Raw genomic sequence first — 19575 nt, forward strand, 5'->3', positions numbered from 1 at the left:
AATCGGAACCACAACCACAAACCAAAGGAAGCTAGTGAGAGATGACCCACTAGCAACAAATCCACCGAAGGCAACAGAGCCACCGAAGAAAAATCCATGGGAGGTGGTGGTGTGAACACCCGAGCCGAAGCTCTATGCACTTCCCGAGGGAATCGCGTCGAAACGCGTTGATAGATTGTGGTTACAGATCCGAAAATATATGGGGTTGAAGAAAGTCAGAGCCAAATTCGAAGGGCATGAAGAGGAAGGAAGAAAACCATGGAGGTGGAAGATGGGAGAGGGGAAAGATCGGAGACAAAACTGACCAGAAGAGGAAAAGAAAGCGGGGGAAACCGATAGCCACCGACCCTAGCCTGAGCTAGGGCCGGCAAATAATGTTTTTGTTTTTTATTTTCACGTTAGAGTTTTATATGACCCGGTTTAGGTATCCGAGATATTGACGTTATGATGCTTTCATTATTATTAATAAATTATCTTTTTCCAACCTTTATTGTTTTTTAAAGGTTGTTTTGCCTCATTTTAGTTATCTTATTTGATTGGAACTTGAATAAAATTCACATGCAAAGAGTTCATGTCATGCCTCGATTTTGGCCCAAAGTAAACTCGAGTAGGTGACACTTCACGTTACTTTTAAAAATGCAAAAATTAATTATTTTAAAGTCTCTAAAACTGAATGTAAACAATTTCGTTACCACTACAAATAAACCTCAAAATGAAACTACAAAGGTTCCAAAATCCATAACAAAAGTACAAAACATCAACGTACACTGTGTTGTCAAAACAACTACAAACATCTAATGTCTTCCAGAATGAACTCAAATCTTCTACAACTCTTTAAAAACATCCTAATCATGTCAACTTCTCACCCAAGCTGACCTGAAAGGGAAGGGAAAAAGGGTGAGCTACAAAGCTGAGTAAGCATCAATATCTGAAACGAAATGATTCGAATAGAAGAGCAAAGGAGTTGGATTCAAGAGCTGCAACACAATTAACACAAGATTTTAGTGAATCAATAACAATACAATTAAGTTCTGTAATTCATACCTAATGAAGCCTTATTCCCATGGTAGTCACATGAGCCTTATTACTAAATGATTAAAGGTCTAGACTCCTTCCGATGATTCAAATGAACTGAATCAACCACATGTTCAGATGCTATACGATGTTCGATTATAAACACTTTAAACAATGAAACGAAGGCAATGACATCTGAATCAATAATCAACTGAGTTTCAAATATCAAAGGAGGAAACTGAAAACAGAATCACAATACAACAAAAGTAGCTCAAGAAATTCAGAATGATGGAAGCAAAGCAATGCAAAGCTAACAACACAAGGATACTTACATGATTCACAATGCTTGAACCATGGAATCCAACAGTTGAGTTCCTTAACTTAACAAATCTCTCTCTCAAACTCTAACCTCTTAGTTTTGGTTCTAAAATAAGCAAAATTGGTTGAGGAGAAGCAAAAGCTGTCAATAAAAAAGAGCCAACTTTCTTTAAGCAGATGGTGGAGCGTTACTTCAGTTGTGGGCTTGCTTGTTAAGAGGTGGTAGCTTACTTCAAGCAAGTGGTGGAGGTTAACTTTATAAATGATGCCTACTTGTTGTGCTAAAATATTAGTAGGGCAGACCAACCAGCCAATCTTATAAAGGTTGACTTGCGTGCATTGGAAAAGCTATGTTATCAATACAGTCGGTCATATTGTTTATCTAAGGGAGAGCTTGATAACCATTTTGTTTTCAGTTTAAATATTTTTTTTTAAAATGGTAACTACTTTCTGTTTTCAAACGGCCCCAAGGTTTTCTTCAACTCCAAGGCACTCTCATGTAATCCCATTCATTCAACAATGGCGAAAAATTAGTCTTTTACAATGTTAATAATTTAGTTATACGAACAAGCCACCAAACAAAAAATACGAACATTGCCCAAGCATACCTAGGGCTACAAACCTCTAAGGAAATTTGGAAAGCCATCATAACTCAAGACCAACCATACAATCCCGATTTCCAAATTGCCTATGTTCAGCACAAGCCGCATAACCATACATGTGTTAAATTTGGAAGAACAAAATCCACCTTCAGTCCCAGTCGTTCAAATCAACGTCCAAAACGCGTTTAAAAAATTAGGAGAAACCAGTGAAGGTTCCTCATAAATCGCAGCATTGAGAGGCTCTCCTCTCACAAAAACCGACCACCATTCCAATTCCTCATATATGTACACTCATTCTCCTTGTTTTCTAATTAAATAACCCCCTTCTATTAATTTAACAAAAAAAAATAATAATAATAATGAAGCCAATTGCAGCAGCATTTTTCTTCCTCTCAACATTGTGTGCCGCAAGATTTGTCGTGGTCGCCGGTAATGGTCAAGGTCAAGGTGAAAGTGAAGGAAGCAACACCGCTGCCGCCGCGGGGGAGGTGAATATGAAGCTTCTTGAACAAGCGTGCCAGCATTCACCCAGGAAGGACTTATGCATCGAATCCCTAGAGAAGGACTCGAACAGCAAGGGCGCTGACCTCATAGGCCTCGCCTACATTGCCGTCCGGCTGGCCGCGGCAATGGCCGCCGACGTGGACGAGCACATGCGGTCGTTGCTCATGCACAACGCCACCACCTTGGACCCCATGATTCAGCAGGGGTTGGCGGACTGCGTTGAGCACTACTCCGATGCCAACGACCAGCTTGACGACTGCACCGCCGCCATCTCGGCGAGTAACTTCAAGGACGTTGAAGTGTGGGTCAACGTGGCGATTTCTGACGCCGACTTCTGCGACAAATCTCTTAAGGGACAGGAATCCGTGATGGTAGCGAAGAACAAAGCGTTCCGCCTGTTGTGCAATAATATTTTGTCCATAATCAAGGCCTTGCCTGCTGAAAAGTGATTTTCTTGAATCCTCATCATACGGATATAATTAGTAGCTAGCTAAATATTATCAAAATTTTAAATTTATGTAATTAATATAAATTATAAATTACTAAAAAGTGTCAACTTTGTGATTGACTCACAGTTTTTCAATGACAATTGTTGGTTATATATACCACGCAACGATTTTATTAACAATTTTTTGTGAAATTGAACTCAACACCTAATTAACGGCTATTAAACCAAATAATCATGTGCAAATACGTAGCGATGCATCCTTCTCTGAGTTCTCTCTAATAGTTTTTTCCAAACTCAAAGCAAGGTCTGCCGTCACAAGATGGTATATAGCTATATCATCAAGTTGATGTGATCTGTCATAAACAATTAGAAGAGCAAACCTAGTAAATTAAATGTTCGTGATTTTGTTTAAGTAGAGATTAATAAGATGCATGAGAGTTCCAAGGTATACCGGAACACATGCACGTGAAAGAAGGCGGTTCAGAAGGATTGCTTTTGGTAACTCCTATGTAGTTGTCTTCTATGAGTGGCATTTGCATTCATTTCAGATGCGTCATAGCAAAGATAAAGAGCAGAAACAAAAAAGAGTACAAGGACGCAATCAATTTTGTTGCTCGTGTAACAAGGAAAATGCCAAGGGAGAAATGCTAAGAGTCTCTCTCAAAATGAGACTTTCTATAGATTTTTTGCCATCTCATTTTTTTGGCATAAAGTTTTATAATGTTGGTACGAGAATTTCATCAAAAAATAAAGTGGCAGAGAGTCCCATAAGCGATAAATTTTTCATTGTGACTGGAACACAGGTGGTACACCACATGTTTTTATATACGTGGTGTGAAATTTTATTTTTTAAGTTATTAGTTTTTTAACACACATATCCCATCATTTGTATAGTAACATGTGGTGTACCACCCTGTGTACTGGTCACACTGAAAAATCTCTTCCACTTTTGAGAGAGTTTTCTTAGCATTTCTCAATGCTAATTAAGGAGATTTTCTCAAAAGTGTGACTCTTTATATACTCTTCGTCACCTCATATTTTTGGTACAATTTCCGTATCAACATTAAAAAACCTTTTACAAAAAATAAGGGATGACAGAAAGTTTACGAAGAGTCTCACTTTTGAGATGTAACAAATCAAAAGAGTCTAATAGCCCAAAATCTTGTATTCATGCATTAGAAGATGATATATATATATATATATATATATATATATATATATATATATATATTTATTTATTTATGAACGTCGGAGTTGGCAGTTTGGAGTTTTCCCTCTTGGTTATGTTCGCGGAGTTTTAGATAAGCAACTTTAAATCTCTCTTGGTATTCCACTCAAGTTATGTAATGCTCCTTTTATTGTTCTCATTCTTTGGCATCGTCCGTATGATTGGGCTAGGGAGAATGCGTATGGGGTTGCTAAGGGTAACTCGGGTCGTACATCTTGCCATGGGGTTTTCCTGATTCAACTAGTTATTTTCTTGGTGGTTTCTTTCGGAGTTTGGGGCATCATGTACTTCTTTCTATGCGGAGCTTCATGTTTTCATCCCTTATTGTGGAGTTGGCCCACGCGCGGAATGGTGAAATTTGTGGCTCAAAAGTGACGCTTCTAGTGTGATCTCTTGCTTTTCTTCTGACTTTTTTCTCCTCTTTGGCAACTGTGGATTCGTTGGAAAAAATGTCTTTCCCTTTTGAAACACATGATTTTCCAGTGCTCTCATATTTTGTCGAGAATGGAATGCGGTCGCTGATAAATTAGCAAATTTAGGGTTACTTTCGTCTTTCCCTGTATGGCATGCGGTTCCACCGTTGGAGACTCCCTCTTCTTCATATGAATTTTCGAGCATCCCGGCATATAAGTTTTTCTTATGTCTTCCCTTCTTTTTTCATGTATTTTTTATTTTATTTTTCTTGCATTATGATGGTAAGGTTTATGTCCTTCTGAATAGGTATAATTTCTTATTTCGCTATCAATAAAATTCCTCTCGTATTGCTAAGGTTTCTAAACATAAAAATAAATAAATAAAATTTAAAAAAAAAAGTCTGAATTCTTTAACTTGTTGGCTTTGTGATACAACTAAAGGCCAATAGGTTAGATAAACCGAAGTCAGTGTTCAACGTAGAACATTCTTTACACTGCATTATGTCAAAGAAGTAGAACCATTTGAGATTAGCAGACCAAAAGAACAAAAGCAGAGTGTCTCAAATTAATATCTTGGCTTTTAGACCAAATTTGAGTCATATAATTGAAGCTATAAATCGCTGCCTAATAAATTGGGCGTCTAAACTTGTAATCTTTTGCCCGACACGAAACAGAGTACTCCATGTCCTTCATTTCAATTGCGTGGATGGCTTGGGAGATCCTACTTGGGATGTATGCTTAAGTATCGAAAACTGTTGGAAACTAACAACCAACAAGAGCGAGGGAAACATGAACCCTGGAATTGATATGGGGCACATGGTTTACGTATCACATGCTATACACCTTCAGTTCCTGCAGCTTGTCAAATGTCGAAGCTAGCTTAGATCTAGTCTTTCTTGATCTGAGAGAGATTTTTGTAACAATCACTCTATCATATATTATAAAATGGATGGACGTCATGACATAATCCCACCCATTTTGGTATGTCAAGGCACTACACTACAAGTCCATATCTATTTTAGGTCAAAAACGTTATAATAGGATACCATAGCCTTATAAAAAAAAAGCTAGATCAGCCAACGCTATATATTCAGGCATTTCTCTAGCATTTTTGGAGGTCACATTAAAAAAAAAATTTACTAACAACGAACTACAAAAAGTGTACTCCAATCTTTTGATGTATATGCTTCAAATTTGACAAATTGTATTAAGAGGCATCAAGAAAGTTTCTTCTAACATGATTGTTATAAAGCCAATCAGTTACAATACAAAATAAGGGGGTGTGATATCCACACGCCCTATTTTACTTCTCACACACCTTTTTAATTTTCAACTGTCTGATCGGATGGATTAATCTAGATCAACAGACAGAAATAATCAATGGGTGTGTGAGAAGTAAAATGAGGTGTGTGGATAGCACATCCCAAAATAAAACCACTTATAATATTGTATCCGAAGTTGTAAATTGAGAATGCTTAATTGGGCATTACATGCTTATTACTTCACTTTAAAAAATGGCAAGGAGAAAGAATAGTAAAAGAGAAGATTAAAAAATGGCCTGCAAATTGCAATCCAAGAACTTTATCAAATTATTCCGCCGGTGTAAGGCACTCCGGTTTGAGGCAACCAATCATCTCCCAGCAAGAAATTAGTCACCGTGAAATTAGCCGCGTCGGTAGAATTAATCACATGATAACCGGGCCACGTAACTCTGTTCGTAGTGTTCGATCCGGGTCCAGTGTTGTTGTACTCAGCGTAATACAATGTGCTTAGCGCAAAATCTCCGTCCCAAGCGCGCCAACCAACAGGTTCCACCAAGCTATCAATGTAAGACTGCATGTAAACTGTCCTAGAATACTCCTTCCATGGCCTGCCCAAATAAGTCTTTGTACTGCTGTTGCTAGAGGCTAAATCATCGGCGGCACGAATGGTGCAATTATGAATCGAAGTGCCTGTGTTTTGGTTCGGATCTGTTCTACCCTGAGCCGTAATGGCGTTGAACTGACCGCTCATCGGCAGGCGGGGATAAATGTTGCAGTTTTGGAAAACCACTGCAGCATTTCCAAATATGAAGTCTACGGTGCCGTATATGTCACATTCTCTGTAGAATTGCCGAAGAGAATGTGTGTATAGTGTGTCTTGGTACGCTTCAAAGCTGCAACTATAAAAGGTTGACAGATCCGCGCCGCTTCGGACTGCAACCGCTTGGTGCTTGATTGCTCCGGCGGTGTTGCGGAACGTTATGTTCACCGCTACAAATCCAGGTGCAACCACAGCTGCAATATTTATCATATTCGAGAACTTGTAAGATACTAATTCAACATTATATAATGACTACTGATATTATAGAAAATGCACATAAATCAATTTGACCGTTATGTCTCGTCAAATATTAAGTGGCTTTTGGTTTAGCTCTTCTTGACAATTAAAGCACTTTTAAATGTTCAATGACATCGTTTTCTGTCATGCTCATTCAAAGCAACTCTCTTGAATGTTTAAGAAAAGTCTTAATGATTTTTAAATAAAAGTATTAAGGTGTTACGTAACCAATATCAAATAGCTAATTGTGTTGTTAGACCGTCAATTATAATAGAATGAATTTTAATTTCTTGTGCACTGGGTACGACCTTTTTTTTAAGACTACTTACCAAATGTTGCAGAGTTGAAAGTTGTCCATCCATCAACAACGCTCCGGTTACCGGTGATAATCGTCTGGTTAATGCCGTCTCCGACCATCATTAAGTACCTCTTATTTTTAGCAACCAAGACGTACTCTTCATAAACACCGGCTGTGACATAGATCAAGAAGTACCCATCAGTTGGCGCAGAGTTGTTTGGAGCCGCCGCAATGGCGTCATTGATGGTGGAGAAGTTTCCGGTTCCGTCCCGACTCACCGTCACGATCTCACTCACTAACACTTCATCGTCCGCCGTCTCCGTCTGCAGCATCTTCCGCTTGCTCACGCTCTCGTAAACGGCACGCGTTTTGCTCGACATCTTCAGCGGCAAGCGTCCGTTCTTGAAGCCCCGCTGCGTCCTAGTCGGGCGCCACGCGGCTTGTTTCTTCTTCTTGGGAACCCACCCTTTGGTAAAAAGTGCTAGTGAAACGCTGTAGAATTTAGTGTCGTTTTTGAGCGGGGCGGAGAGGCCGTTTTTCAGACTCCACGCCGACGCGGTGGACTGAATGCCATCGAAACATGTTTGCTGGTTGGTGAGAATGGCGCTGAGGAGGGTTTGGACGTCGTTGGCTTTGAGTGTGGAAAGGGTTTTGCTAGTTTTATTGACGGTTTCAAAACTGTTGAGCAAAAAGTCCATGTTGAGGCCGGCAAGCAGCAGGCAGTCCTCGAGAGCTCGGACGGCGGTAAGTGACAAAGTAGAACGTCTTTGGAGATACTTGTCGATAAGTTTTAAGAATTCTCGGGATTGGGATAAGGACTTTCGGACGGAGAACCGGCCGTAGAAGTAGACATTTTCGGGGTTGTGGTTGTGAGGGAGGACAGATTTACAAAAGGAAGGGTCGGGGGTGGATTTGCAAATGGTTCCGGCAGAGACAGTGGTTGAAGAGTTATCCGCGGCTAAAGATAGAGTGGCAAAGAGTGGAATGAGAAGGATGAGAAATGAAGCTAAAAGATTGAGGGATGAGATTAGCTTAGAATTATAAGCCATTTGGATTGGAATTTGAATTAGTATTGTATACTATTTAGTGGAGTTGATGATTGGTGATAGGCTTGATTCATATATATATATACACACACACATAGGAGGCGAGAGAGGGAGCTGGATTATTTTTCTGGCTTGATAATATGGTGGTTGGAGTGAACAATTTTTTTGTGGGTATTCGTATTTGTGAGGTCAACTGAATTGTAAGACTTTGTGTACAAATACGCGTTAGATCTCAGACTTGATGTTATTTGTGTTGAGGATAGTGATCCAATGGCTTATAAGATGCCACTTGTCATTAGATAAGGAAGGAAGTTAGATTGGGTAGTTATAAGGAATGTGTAAACATGTAAACTGATATATAACAGTAATCAGTGTGTGTGTGTAATGCAATATAGAAAATAAGATCTTTCTTCTCTCTCTCTCTCTCTGTAAACATTTCCCTCGTCCATCTTCCTTCTATCTTCTTTATCAGAATACAGTAAGGTTTACATGGTATCATCGCCGGAATAGCTTGTCGCTCGGTGATCGATCTTGGTGATACTGCTTCCGCTTCCGCTTTTCATCTTCTTTCTTCCTGATCTCCATTAGTTTCTTCTTGAAAACAATTGATTCTGTTTTTTTTGGGGTCTTCATCGTGTTCTTTCTCTCTTTCTGCAAGAAACACATTCTTGCACACCAGGTGTTTGTCAAAAGTTTCTTGGTTCTTGTTTGTCGAATTACTTCATAATGGTGACGGCTTCTCAACTACAAATCATTCAGTCCCCGATTACGTCTCTTATCTCCACAGTTTCTACTTCTGTAACGGTTAAGCTGGATGAATCCAATTACTTGACTTGGAATTTCCAGGTTCAATTGATGCTCGAAGGTTATGGCATTATGGGGTTTGTTGATGGTTCAATGCCCTGTCCACCAAGATTTCTCACAGCTACTTCTAGTGAATCAGAGACTAATTCTGGTCCCTCATTCACTCAAGCTGACTCTGAGGCTTACAAGATTTGGAAGATGCATGATCGTGCCCTCATGCAATTGATCACGGCGACTCTTTCACCACCTGCAGTGTCGTGTGTTATTGGCAGTACAAGTGCTCAAGATCTCTGGAATCGACTGAAGGAACAATTTTCGATAGTGACTCGTACTAGTATCTTTCAAATGAAATCTGCACTTCAAAACATTAAAAAGGGTAATGATTCGATCTCTCTATATTTGCAAAGGATCAAAGAGGCTAGAGATTACTTGTCTGCTGCTAGTGTGAAATTTGATGATGAGGATATAGTAATTCTTACTCTAAATGGCTTATCTGCTGAGTTTAATACCATCCGTTCGATTATTAGAGGAAGAGACAGTGTGATTTCCCTCAAAGATCTTAGGTCTCAACTTCTTGCTGAGGAAGCCATGCTTGAAAATATATCTGCTACTCCATTTATGTCTGCTATGGTAGCTAGAGATTCTACTGTACAGTCCACGGAAAAAGGGTTCAACACTGGGACTCATTTCACCTCTGGAGGTGGATCCTCTGATGGTAACTCATCTGGTTATCATCCTTCGAGCTACAGACCTTTCTACAACAAGAATAAAGGAAGGGGGAAATTTCAGTATGGTTCCAATTCTAAGTCTTTCAATGGCAAGCAGTTTTATAACAATTCAACTCGAGGGATCCTTGGTACCTCTCCATCAAGCCAATACTCTTCCTCTAATTCTCAGGTGTCACCATGTCAAATTTGTGGGAAATATGGTCACTTTGCTGATACATGCAGATTTAGGAACACTGATTCTCCAATTCCTGATGGTTGTCAAATCTGTGGAAAAAGAAACCACAGTGCTCAGTTCTGTCACTTCAGAAATTCCAATGGTCCAACTTCTCAGTCATCCATGAATGCATATCATGTTAATGCCTCAGCGCCATCTTTGGACCAACAATTGAATCCACAAGTATGGCTCACTGATTCAGGTGCTACCAACCATATGACTGCTGATCTAAGCAATCTGTCTCTAGCTACACCATATCCATCCACAGAAATGATTGAGACTGCCAATGGTGAAGGTTTGAGTGTATCCCATGTGGGCTCTTCTGTTTTGCAAACTTCTGCTCACAAATTAAAGTTGAACTCTGTGCTTTGTGTGCCTAAACTTACTCAAAACTTGCTCTCAGTACATAGACTATGTCTTGACAACAATTGTTGGCTAATTTTTGATGCTTTCTGTTTTTGGATTCAGGACAAAGTCACAGGGAGAGTACTGTTCAGAGGCCTATGCAATAATGGATTGTACCCTATTCCTATGCCTACCAGATATGCATCCTTCAAACCAATTTTTCCAGCCGCTGCATTTCTTGGTCATCAAGTCAACTCTAGCTTATGGCATAGTCGACTAGGTCATCCCTCTAATCCCATAACCTCTCTCATTCTTAAAAAGTCCAACATACATGTGGTACCAGATTCTTCTCCAATGTTGTGTACTACATGCTTAGAGGGAAAATTTAGCAAATTGCCTTTTATGCCTGTTTTGTCAAAATCCAATAAATCATTTGAGATTGTTCATAGTGATGTGTGGGGCCCTGCCCCTTGTATGTCTATAGAAGGTTTTAAATACTATGTCACCTTCATAGATGAATATACAAGGTACTGTTGGATTTTTCCTATCACTAATAAATCAGCTGTTTGTTCTGTCTTTGCTGCCTTTTATCAGTATGTGTTAAATCATTTCTCTGTTTCCATTAAAACCTTACAAAGTGATGGTGGTGGTGAATACATAGGCAAGCAATTTCAGTCCTTTCTAGTTCAAAATGGAATAACTCATCACATGTCATGTCCTCACACACCTGAACAAAATGGTCTGGCCGAGAGGAAGCACAGACACATTATTGAAACATCCATCACCCTGTTACAACAAGCTAAGTTACCTCCAAGTTTCTGGTCCTTTGCGTGTCAAACCTCAGTTTATCTCATTAATAGAATGCCTACTCAAACACTTCATCATAAATCACCATTTGAAGTCCTATTTGGATATGTCCCTGAAGTTAACCATTTAAGAATTTTTGGCTGCTCATGCTACCCACTGTTAAGGCCTTTTAATTCAACCAAGTTGCAACCTAGAACCAGTAAATGTGTCTTTCTTGGTTATGCTTCCAAATACAAAGGTTTCATCTGTTATGACGTGTCCAGAAAGAAAGTCTTTATTTCTCGACATGTCCTCTTTGATGAGAAGGAGTTTCCTTACTCATCTTTGGCTGCTCCACATCCTTTACCAGTGTCTCGATCATCATCTATATCAGCATCAATCCCTCTACCTGTCCCTAATCTTCAAAATGTGCTTACATCTCCGATTGTCCATACCCCTAATTCTTCCACATCACACTCTAGTCATTCTCAGCCTACCTTAATACCACATTCACCACCTCTAGACTCTCCACCACCTGTTTTCATATCACCATCCCCTGATCCTCCAGTAGTGCAACACTCTTCACAATCCATTACTGCAATTGAACAGTCATCATCTTCCGTTATCCCTGTGACCCCTGATTTCCAACCAGAGCACTTACAAGTGGTACTCCCCATTCCTCCATTAAATTTGCATCCAATGCAAACTCGGTCAAAAAGTGGGATTTCCAAGAAGAAGGCTCTTTTAGCAACAATTCATGAGAATGAGGGGGTCGATTTATCGACTGTTGAACCTGCCACCTATAAGTCAGCATTAAAGAGTGAAGTTTGGGTCAATGCAATGAAGGAAGAGCTTTCTGCATTACATTCTCAGGGCACATGGACTTTAGTACCTTTACCTCCAACTAAAAACTTAGTTGGATGTAAATGGGTATTCAAGATTAAAAAGAATGCTGATGGAACAATTGGGAGGTATAAGGCTAGGCTAGTTGCTAAAGGTTTTAATCAGGAAGAAGGCGTTGATTATGGGGAAACATTTAGTCCCGTAGTCAAACCAACTACTGTAAGATTTGTGTTGGCCTTGGCAGCTACTTTTAGTTGGACACTAAGACAACTAGATGTGAAGAATGCATTTCTTCATGGCACATTGCAGGAGGAGGTTTATATGTCTCAACCACCTGGATTTCTTGATGTTCACCGTTCAGATTATGTTTGCAGACTCCATAAGTCTCTGTATGGCCTTAAACAAGCCCCGAGGGCTTGGAATGACAGATTCACCAGTTTTCTTCCTACTATTGGCTTTAATGCAACTTATGCAGATTCATCACTTTTTGTGAAGCAAGGTGGTTCCTCAGTTGTGATTCTCTTATTATACGTGGATGATATAATAATCACCGGAAACACTGCATCCGTTATGGTTGATGTCATTGCTGCATTAACCAAGGAATTTGAAATCAAGGATTTAGGTCCTTTACACTACTTTCTGGGGATTCAGATCATTCAACATGCTGATGGCTTATTCCTATCCCAAACAAAGTATGTTACTGATCTTCTTACAAAGACTGAGATGTTAGAATCAAAATCTTGTGCAACACCTTGTTTACCATATAATAGGCTGCTGTTGGATGATGGGAAACCTTTCAACAATCCTGCACTTTACAGGAGTATAGTTGGAGCTTTACAATACCTCACATTTACACGGCCAGACATTGCGTTTGCAGTACATCAGGTGTGTCAGTTCATGCACAAGCCTATGGAATCACATTATGTTGCAGTAAAAAGGATTCTCAGATATCTTAAGGGTACTGTCAAGCTTGGTATTAAATATGTGCCAGGTTCTATGGACTTACATGCTTTCTCAGACGCTGATTGGGCTGGTGATCCCAACGACAGGAGATCAACAACCGGTTTTGTAGTATTCCTTGGTCATAACCCCATCTCTTGGTCCTCTAAGAAGCAGCAAACAGTCTCTAGATCATCTACTGAGGCTGAATACAGGGCCTTATCCACCACTGCAGCTGAACTTGACTGGATTAAACAATTACTTGACTTCCTCCAAATTCAAGTTACTACTCCACCTATTCTTTTCTGTGACAATATGTCAGCAATAGCATTGTCGTGTAATCCAGTTTTGCATCAGCGAACTAAACACATTGAGGTGGACATCCATTTTGTGCGAGAACGAGTTGCTAAAAGGTTGCTGCAGGTTCAATTTGTTACCTCTGGTGATCAGTTTGCTGATATTTTAACTAAGGGATTATCTGCTCCATTGTTTCGAACGCATTGTAACAACCTCAGGTTAGGTTACTCCTCTCCTGAGCTTGCGGGGGGATGTTGAGGATAGTGATCCAATGGCTTATAAGATGCCACTTGTCATTAGATAAGGAAGGAAGTTAGATTGGGTAGTTATAAGGAATGTGTAAACATGTAAACTGATATATAACAGTAATCAGTGTGTGTGTGTAATGCAATATAGAAAATAAGATCTTTCTTCTCTCTCTCTCTCTCTGTAAACATTTCCCTCGTCCATCTTCCTTCTATCTTCTTTATCAGAATACAGTAAGGTTTACAATTTGTACATGCAAACGTCGACTAATAGTAGTATGTAGTCAACCTGGTCCCATTCATCCAATAGAATAATGTGGTCTCGTTGTTTTAGCGAGTGATTTTTTTGGAAACATAGGTGCCAGTCTGTAAGGTATTTTGCTTCTGTTACCTTTTTTGCAGATTTACACCAATTTCTCTTAGTTCGTATGGTAATCGTATAAGAGTTCTATATTACCTTTTGTACGTACTCTCTTGTATTTGTTTGGTTCTCACAATGCATTCATTCTATATTATTGTAAAATAAAATAAAATAAAATAAAGGATATATGATTTCTTGAGTGGGTTGTCCAATAATAGCTCCTAAATTATCTTTATATTTCACGGTATTTTGTTATTTACTTATAAATTAGATGCATTGGGGCATTTGTCAACGGTGGGGAAGGTGCCCAAGGGAAGGGGATTGGTGACATCGAGTAGGATAGATATCAATCTTCAGGCATGATTTATATATCAGGAGGAACCTGTCTGGATTCTCTTTATGAGGATCTTGGAATCCTCAAATCGTGTTTGTTTATCGTATATTGTGCGATCAATTTTCGTCAAGTACTATTTATATTTAATTTAAATAAAAGTATTTAAAATGATTTCTGACCGCACGATATACGATGAATAGACACTATTTGAAAATTTTCAAAATCCTTACAAATAGAATCCGAAGAGGATCCTCATTCACTAATATAATAATTTGATGGGGTATTTGCATGTAAGAACTTTCGGCCAAATACATTGTCGCATTTGCTACTTGGAGAATTTTCAATTCAATATTATTCTGGTAGTGGGTGTGTTTTAAATTGAAGGTGAAATTATTGTTAACTAACCCAGAGGATATAAGATCAGAAAAATGCTAAGAGAATTCTCTCAAAAATGAGATTTTTTTATAAAATTTTTGTTACCACACAGTTTAACATAAATTTTTGTACCAATATTATAATATATTGTGCAAAAAAATATGAATTGACATAGAATTAATGATGAGTTCCACTTTGAAGAAAATTCGATAAGCATTTCTCATGTCATTATATCCTGCCTAGCTGATTGGATTAATAAAATATAACCATTAACACGATCAATTTTGATGAGTTTATGGTAAACTAAAAGGAAAGTTCACTCGAGTTCAATTAGTGACGGTGGGTTTTGAATATTTTCCTTTTGCTACACGTTGCATTGACGAGTGACGGCAGTGTGTTTTTGAATATTTTCCTTTCACTATATTGACTTGCTAAGCTATGCTCTATACCTCTCACTATATTGACTTTCTAAGCTATTGATGTACATGAACAGAAATATATATTTTAAATCCGACCAGAAACATATGCAGTCTGTAACCGCGTTGAAAACTTAGTCATTGGGAATCGATGATTCTCTCCCCTACTAATATTTCTTCCATTTCTTTTTCTTCCAATTGAATTGTTAACATCTTATATTAATTTTTTTTATAAAGATAATAAGATAAAAAGCAATATGTGAGAGAAGGGAATGTGAATAGGAGGAAAAAAAATCTTATTCCATTGACAGGAGCTGTTTCAAAGACGGTGGAATAATCAACCACCATACACTGTACACAAGTCCTCAGCTTCTTCATTGCCCTACCCTAATTACAAGTTGGGTGTACAGATAAAGTGAAGTGACCAAGTCAATGTTTCGAACTTGCATTCCTGCAGCTTACCGCAAATGAAATGAAGCTTTCCAGCATCTTCCTCCATGTCTAAAATTCCACCTTTTATGTTAATCCCACTTGGTTGATAATTATCATAGAATTAATGATGATTGACAAGTTCAACGCCCAAATTCAGAGAAATTTTTATTGGCACTAGGAAGTTGGGAACAAAAATTATGTGATGTAGTATTCTGCATGTTGTATTAAGAGTGAACACATATTAAATATGTATCTCTTTTTAGAAATCTTATACTTTAAGTAAAAATAGTAACATTATGCGGTCATCTTTCTTTCTCTTCCCAGTTTTATCTTAAAACTCTGCTATATTAATAATGCTTGATGAGATATCGAGTCGTTAGAAATAGATCAAATTAACAGGCATAAAAAAAGTCAAATTAATATAATGCATGAAGTTTGAATTCAGACGTTGGACTTTTCCATCACTTCAATTAATTTGTGAGAAATAACTAATAATTTGTCTCCTCAAGCTATTTGATCATTTTTATTTTTGTTTTTTTTAAAGGGGAACAACGAATGGTAAGTCACGGTTATCAAAATCTTTCGGACCCAGAGAGGTTATGAGGAGTTTCACATTATCTGTGGCCATAGTCAAACAGATTCAACAGCTTGAAACATCAAACCCAAAACTTTCCACGATTTTTTATTTATTAGGGAACCACAGTCCTACTAAACATGGCTTATTATTATTTGTACATACAAGTGATAACGGAAAGAACAAAATCAAATTTGGGCCACGAGGTTTAATATTTATACAAACTACGCTACAAGACGCTTACATATGCTATAAATGTTGAAATGCGCACAACTTTGACATATATAATTGATGTTAACATTTGCCAATGGAGTTACAATAAAATCTCTCTAAAGTTATATAGTTGGGACTAAAATAATTTTATAACTTTAGAGAGGTTATTAGTTAAGATGGCGCCAAGTATTTTATTTCTTGCATGTTTTTGTATTCATCAACAATATGTGGAGGCATGTTTCCTTAAAATGAGACAAAAAAAAGTTTTAACTTATTATAGTGTTGAGTTTACTCTAATACATAATTGAAATATTATTTATTGATTTATTTGTCCTTAATGAATGTTGTATTTTCTAAATAGGATTCCGTGGCAGCAAGTATTTTAATTCTTGCATATTTTTGAACTCATTGACAATTATAACTATGTGGATGTGTGTTTCCTTAAGATGAGATCAAAAAAAATTATAACTTAATACAATATGAAGGTTATTCAAATTTCCAATACATAAATGGTCTCAAATTGGGACAGATTTTTTTTATCACTTGCAGTAATTCCATTACAGAGTTTACTTTAGAGAAATTTTAATGTATTTAAAATCATACAACAATCAAAATAAGCTAATTAAATCATAATAATTTTACTTCCAAATCCAATTTACCATATTGTTTGTAATATTAGTATAAGCCACCAGAAAAAGGCACTCCAGTTTGAGGCAGCCAAGCATCTCCCAGCAAGAAATTGGATACTGTAAAATTTGAAGCATCACTAGCATCAATCACATGATAGCCCGCCCATGCAACTCGGCTTTTAGTGTCCGAACCGGGTCCACTGCTATCGTACTCCGCATAATACAAAGTGCTTAGGGCAAAATCTCCATCCCATTCATGCCAACCGTCTTGGTCAATCAAACCATCCATGAAGGATTGCATGTAAATTGTCCTAGAATACTCTTTCCATGGCCTTCCGAGATAAGTCTTTGTACCACCGTCGCTCAAAGCCAGATCATCGGCAGCTCGTATGGTACAATTGTGAATCAAAGTGCCCGTGTTTTGGTTCGGGTCAGTTCGACCTTGAGCCGTGACCGCATTGAATTGGCCGCTCATCGGCAGGCGGGGATAAATGTTGCAGTTTTGGAAGACAACTGCAGCATTACCAAATATGAAGTCTACGGTGCCATAGATGTCACATTCTCTGTAGAATTGCCTCATAGAATGTGTGTATAAGGTGTCTTGGTACCCTTCAATGCTGCACCTATAGAATGTGGATAGATCAGCCCCGTTTCGAACCGCGACTGCTTGGTGCTTCAAGGGCCCGGCGGTGTTACGAAACGTCATGTTGATTGCCACAAACCCTTGTCCAACTACAGCTGCAACATGAATCAATTGGCGTACAAGTTATAACAAAACTCGCTCGGAAATATATATGCAAAAGTAAAATGGGGGTTACAAAGTTTTCATAAAAAATTCAAAAATTAAACTAGTGCACTAAACATACAGCAAGCTGTATATAGATCACTATAGTTCATATTTTCTATTTTTTCGTTAAGTGTTTGCACCGAGATATTTATTTATTAAATTCGTTCAATTAAATTTACTTGTACAAACTTAAATTAATTTGAAACAGATATGTTAACTTAATAATTAACTAAAACTTGCTGATTATTTCTTACCAAATGTTGCTGATTTGAAAGTTGTCCAGTTTCCATCTGCAACATTTCGGTCGCCAGTGAGGACAGTCTGATTGATGCCATCGCCAACCATCATGAGGTACTTCTTTTTCTTGTCAATGGTCACATACTCTTCATAAACTCCTGCCTTGATGTAAATCAAGAAGTAACCTTTAGAGGCTTCAGACTTGTTTGGAGCGGCTGCAACGGCATCGTTTATGGTGGTGAAGTTCCCACTTCCGTCCTGACTCACAGTCACTATTTCCTTGACCAACACGTCATCAACGTTGATCTGATTATCAAGCAGTTTTCTCCCCTTCTTCTTCTTGTTCTTAGGCACCCATGCCTTGTTGAACAAGGCCAGAGAAACACTGTACAGTTTGGTGTCATTAGAGAGTGGAACCGAAAGACCACTTTTTACACTCCAAGATGAAGCTGTGGCTTGTATGCCATCCAAACATGTTTGCTGGTTTGTTAAGATGGCGCTGAGCATGGTCTGGATGTCGTTGGTTTTCGAGTCAGAAAGTGTTGGATAATTGGTGTTGTTTAGGGTTTCCAGGGAGCTTGCAAGAAAATCTACATTGAGCCCTGCAAGAAACTGGCAATCCTGGAGAGCGAGGACCGCGTTTTGTGAGAGAGTGGCAGAGTGGCTTCGGAGATACTTGTCCACCAAGTTAAGGAATTTGAGACTCTGTGATAACGACTTTTGCGCAGCATAGCGGCCAAAGTCGTACGCATTTGAGGTCTGGTTGGGGAGGACGGAGTTGCAGTATGTAGGGTTTGGGGTGAATTTGCAAATGGTTTGCTTGGAGACTGGATTTGCATCTGCAGCTAAAGATGGAGATGCAAAACACGTTGAAAGAAGAAGGATGAGAACCGAAATTTTGGACATGGAGAATAGTTGCAAATTAGCCATTGGCTCGAATTTGGGGCTATGACAGACAAGTTAAGTGCTATATATTAGGCATTCTGGCGTTGTATTTATATAGGCTGAGCTTCAACAGAATTAGTTTCATGTCCATTTGCTGAATCCAAATGCAGTCAAAAACCTTGAAAAAATTTCCTTGTGTTTCCTAACATTAGGCAAATTCCACTGTCAACTTATTTCAACTATAACATTTGTATATATACTATATAATTATTCTAGTTTTCCATTTGTTTGAATAAAAGTTATAAAATCGCTTAATGTTAATTTATAATACTTTAATTTTGTTGAAATATGATAATTATGTGTGTGTGTGTGTGTGTGTGTGTGTATATGGTCTTGAGTCAAATAAGAAATATATATATATATATATATATATATATATATATATATATATATATATATATATATGGTCTTGAGTCAAATAAGAAATGGTCTACGTACGTAAATTAATTTATGAACTTGGTTCGTCTAGGTCAAATTAAGCAGCAAGTTAATTTCCTTGGTAACCGAATGTTTGAAATTGGAAGTTGTTTTATTTGGTATAATGTCATTAGTTGAGAAGAACCATTATATAGGGTTATAATAATTAATTAGTTTCCAAATTTCAGTGGTAATTTAGTGCAAGTTCTAAGCTTTCAGCTCCTAGCCAAAGAAAATATAAGATGCATAGCCTTTGACTGAGACTGAGAGGTGACATAAATATACAGAATAGCTGCACATTTTCAACTGCTTGTATAGAGTTGCTTCAGGAAAAACTATTTGCTACTATACAATAACAACAACGATCCTTATCCCACTAAGTGGGGTTGTCTGTATGAATCATAGGACGCCATTATCTCAGTTTTGTGTCAAGTCTTCCATTAACTTCACGTGCTCCATGTCTT

At 38.2% G+C, this 19575-nt stretch overlaps 3 protein-coding genes and 1 long non-coding RNA gene across 4 annotated transcripts; 1 reads left to right on the top strand and 3 right to left on the bottom strand.

The window, feature by feature from the left end:
- Positions 1–628: 628 nt before the first annotated feature.
- On the bottom strand, positions 629–1533 carry LOC126614812 (uncharacterized). Its single transcript, XR_007620535.1, has 2 exons — positions 1347–1533; positions 629–977 (listed from the first exon to the last, which is right to left on the bottom strand). It is a non-coding gene; the product is annotated as an uncharacterized LOC126614812 (long non-coding RNA).
- A 699-nt stretch (positions 1534–2232) lies between these two features.
- On the top strand, positions 2233–3021 carry LOC126614801 (putative invertase inhibitor). Its single transcript, XM_050282480.1, has one exon. The coding sequence runs from the start codon at positions 2294–2296 to the stop codon at positions 2885–2887; it is 594 nt and encodes a 197-aa protein (XP_050138437.1). The 5' UTR covers positions 2233–2293; the 3' UTR covers positions 2888–3021.
- Positions 3022–5699: 2678 nt separating this feature from the next.
- On the bottom strand, positions 5700–8339 carry LOC126614791 (probable pectinesterase/pectinesterase inhibitor 7). The gene is made up of 2 exons (XM_050282467.1): positions 7176–8339; positions 5700–6803 (listed from the first exon to the last, which is right to left on the bottom strand). The coding sequence occupies exons 1-2, from the start codon at positions 8191–8193 to the stop codon at positions 6112–6114; spliced, it is 1710 nt and encodes a 569-aa protein (XP_050138424.1). The 5' UTR covers positions 8194–8339; the 3' UTR covers positions 5700–6111.
- An 8267-nt stretch (positions 8340–16606) lies between these two features.
- Positions 16607–18700, bottom strand: LOC126614792 (probable pectinesterase/pectinesterase inhibitor 41). The gene is made up of 2 exons (XM_050282468.1): positions 17767–18700; positions 16607–17463 (listed from the first exon to the last, which is right to left on the bottom strand). The coding sequence occupies exons 1-2, from the start codon at positions 18677–18679 to the stop codon at positions 16772–16774; spliced, it is 1605 nt and encodes a 534-aa protein (XP_050138425.1). The 5' UTR covers positions 18680–18700; the 3' UTR covers positions 16607–16771.
- Positions 18701–19575: the final 875 nt, after the last annotated feature.

Source organism: Malus sylvestris, chromosome 3 (assembly GCF_916048215.2).
Source record: "Malus sylvestris chromosome 3, drMalSylv7.2, whole genome shotgun sequence".
Taxonomy (NCBI): domain Eukaryota; kingdom Viridiplantae; phylum Streptophyta; class Magnoliopsida; order Rosales; family Rosaceae; genus Malus; species Malus sylvestris.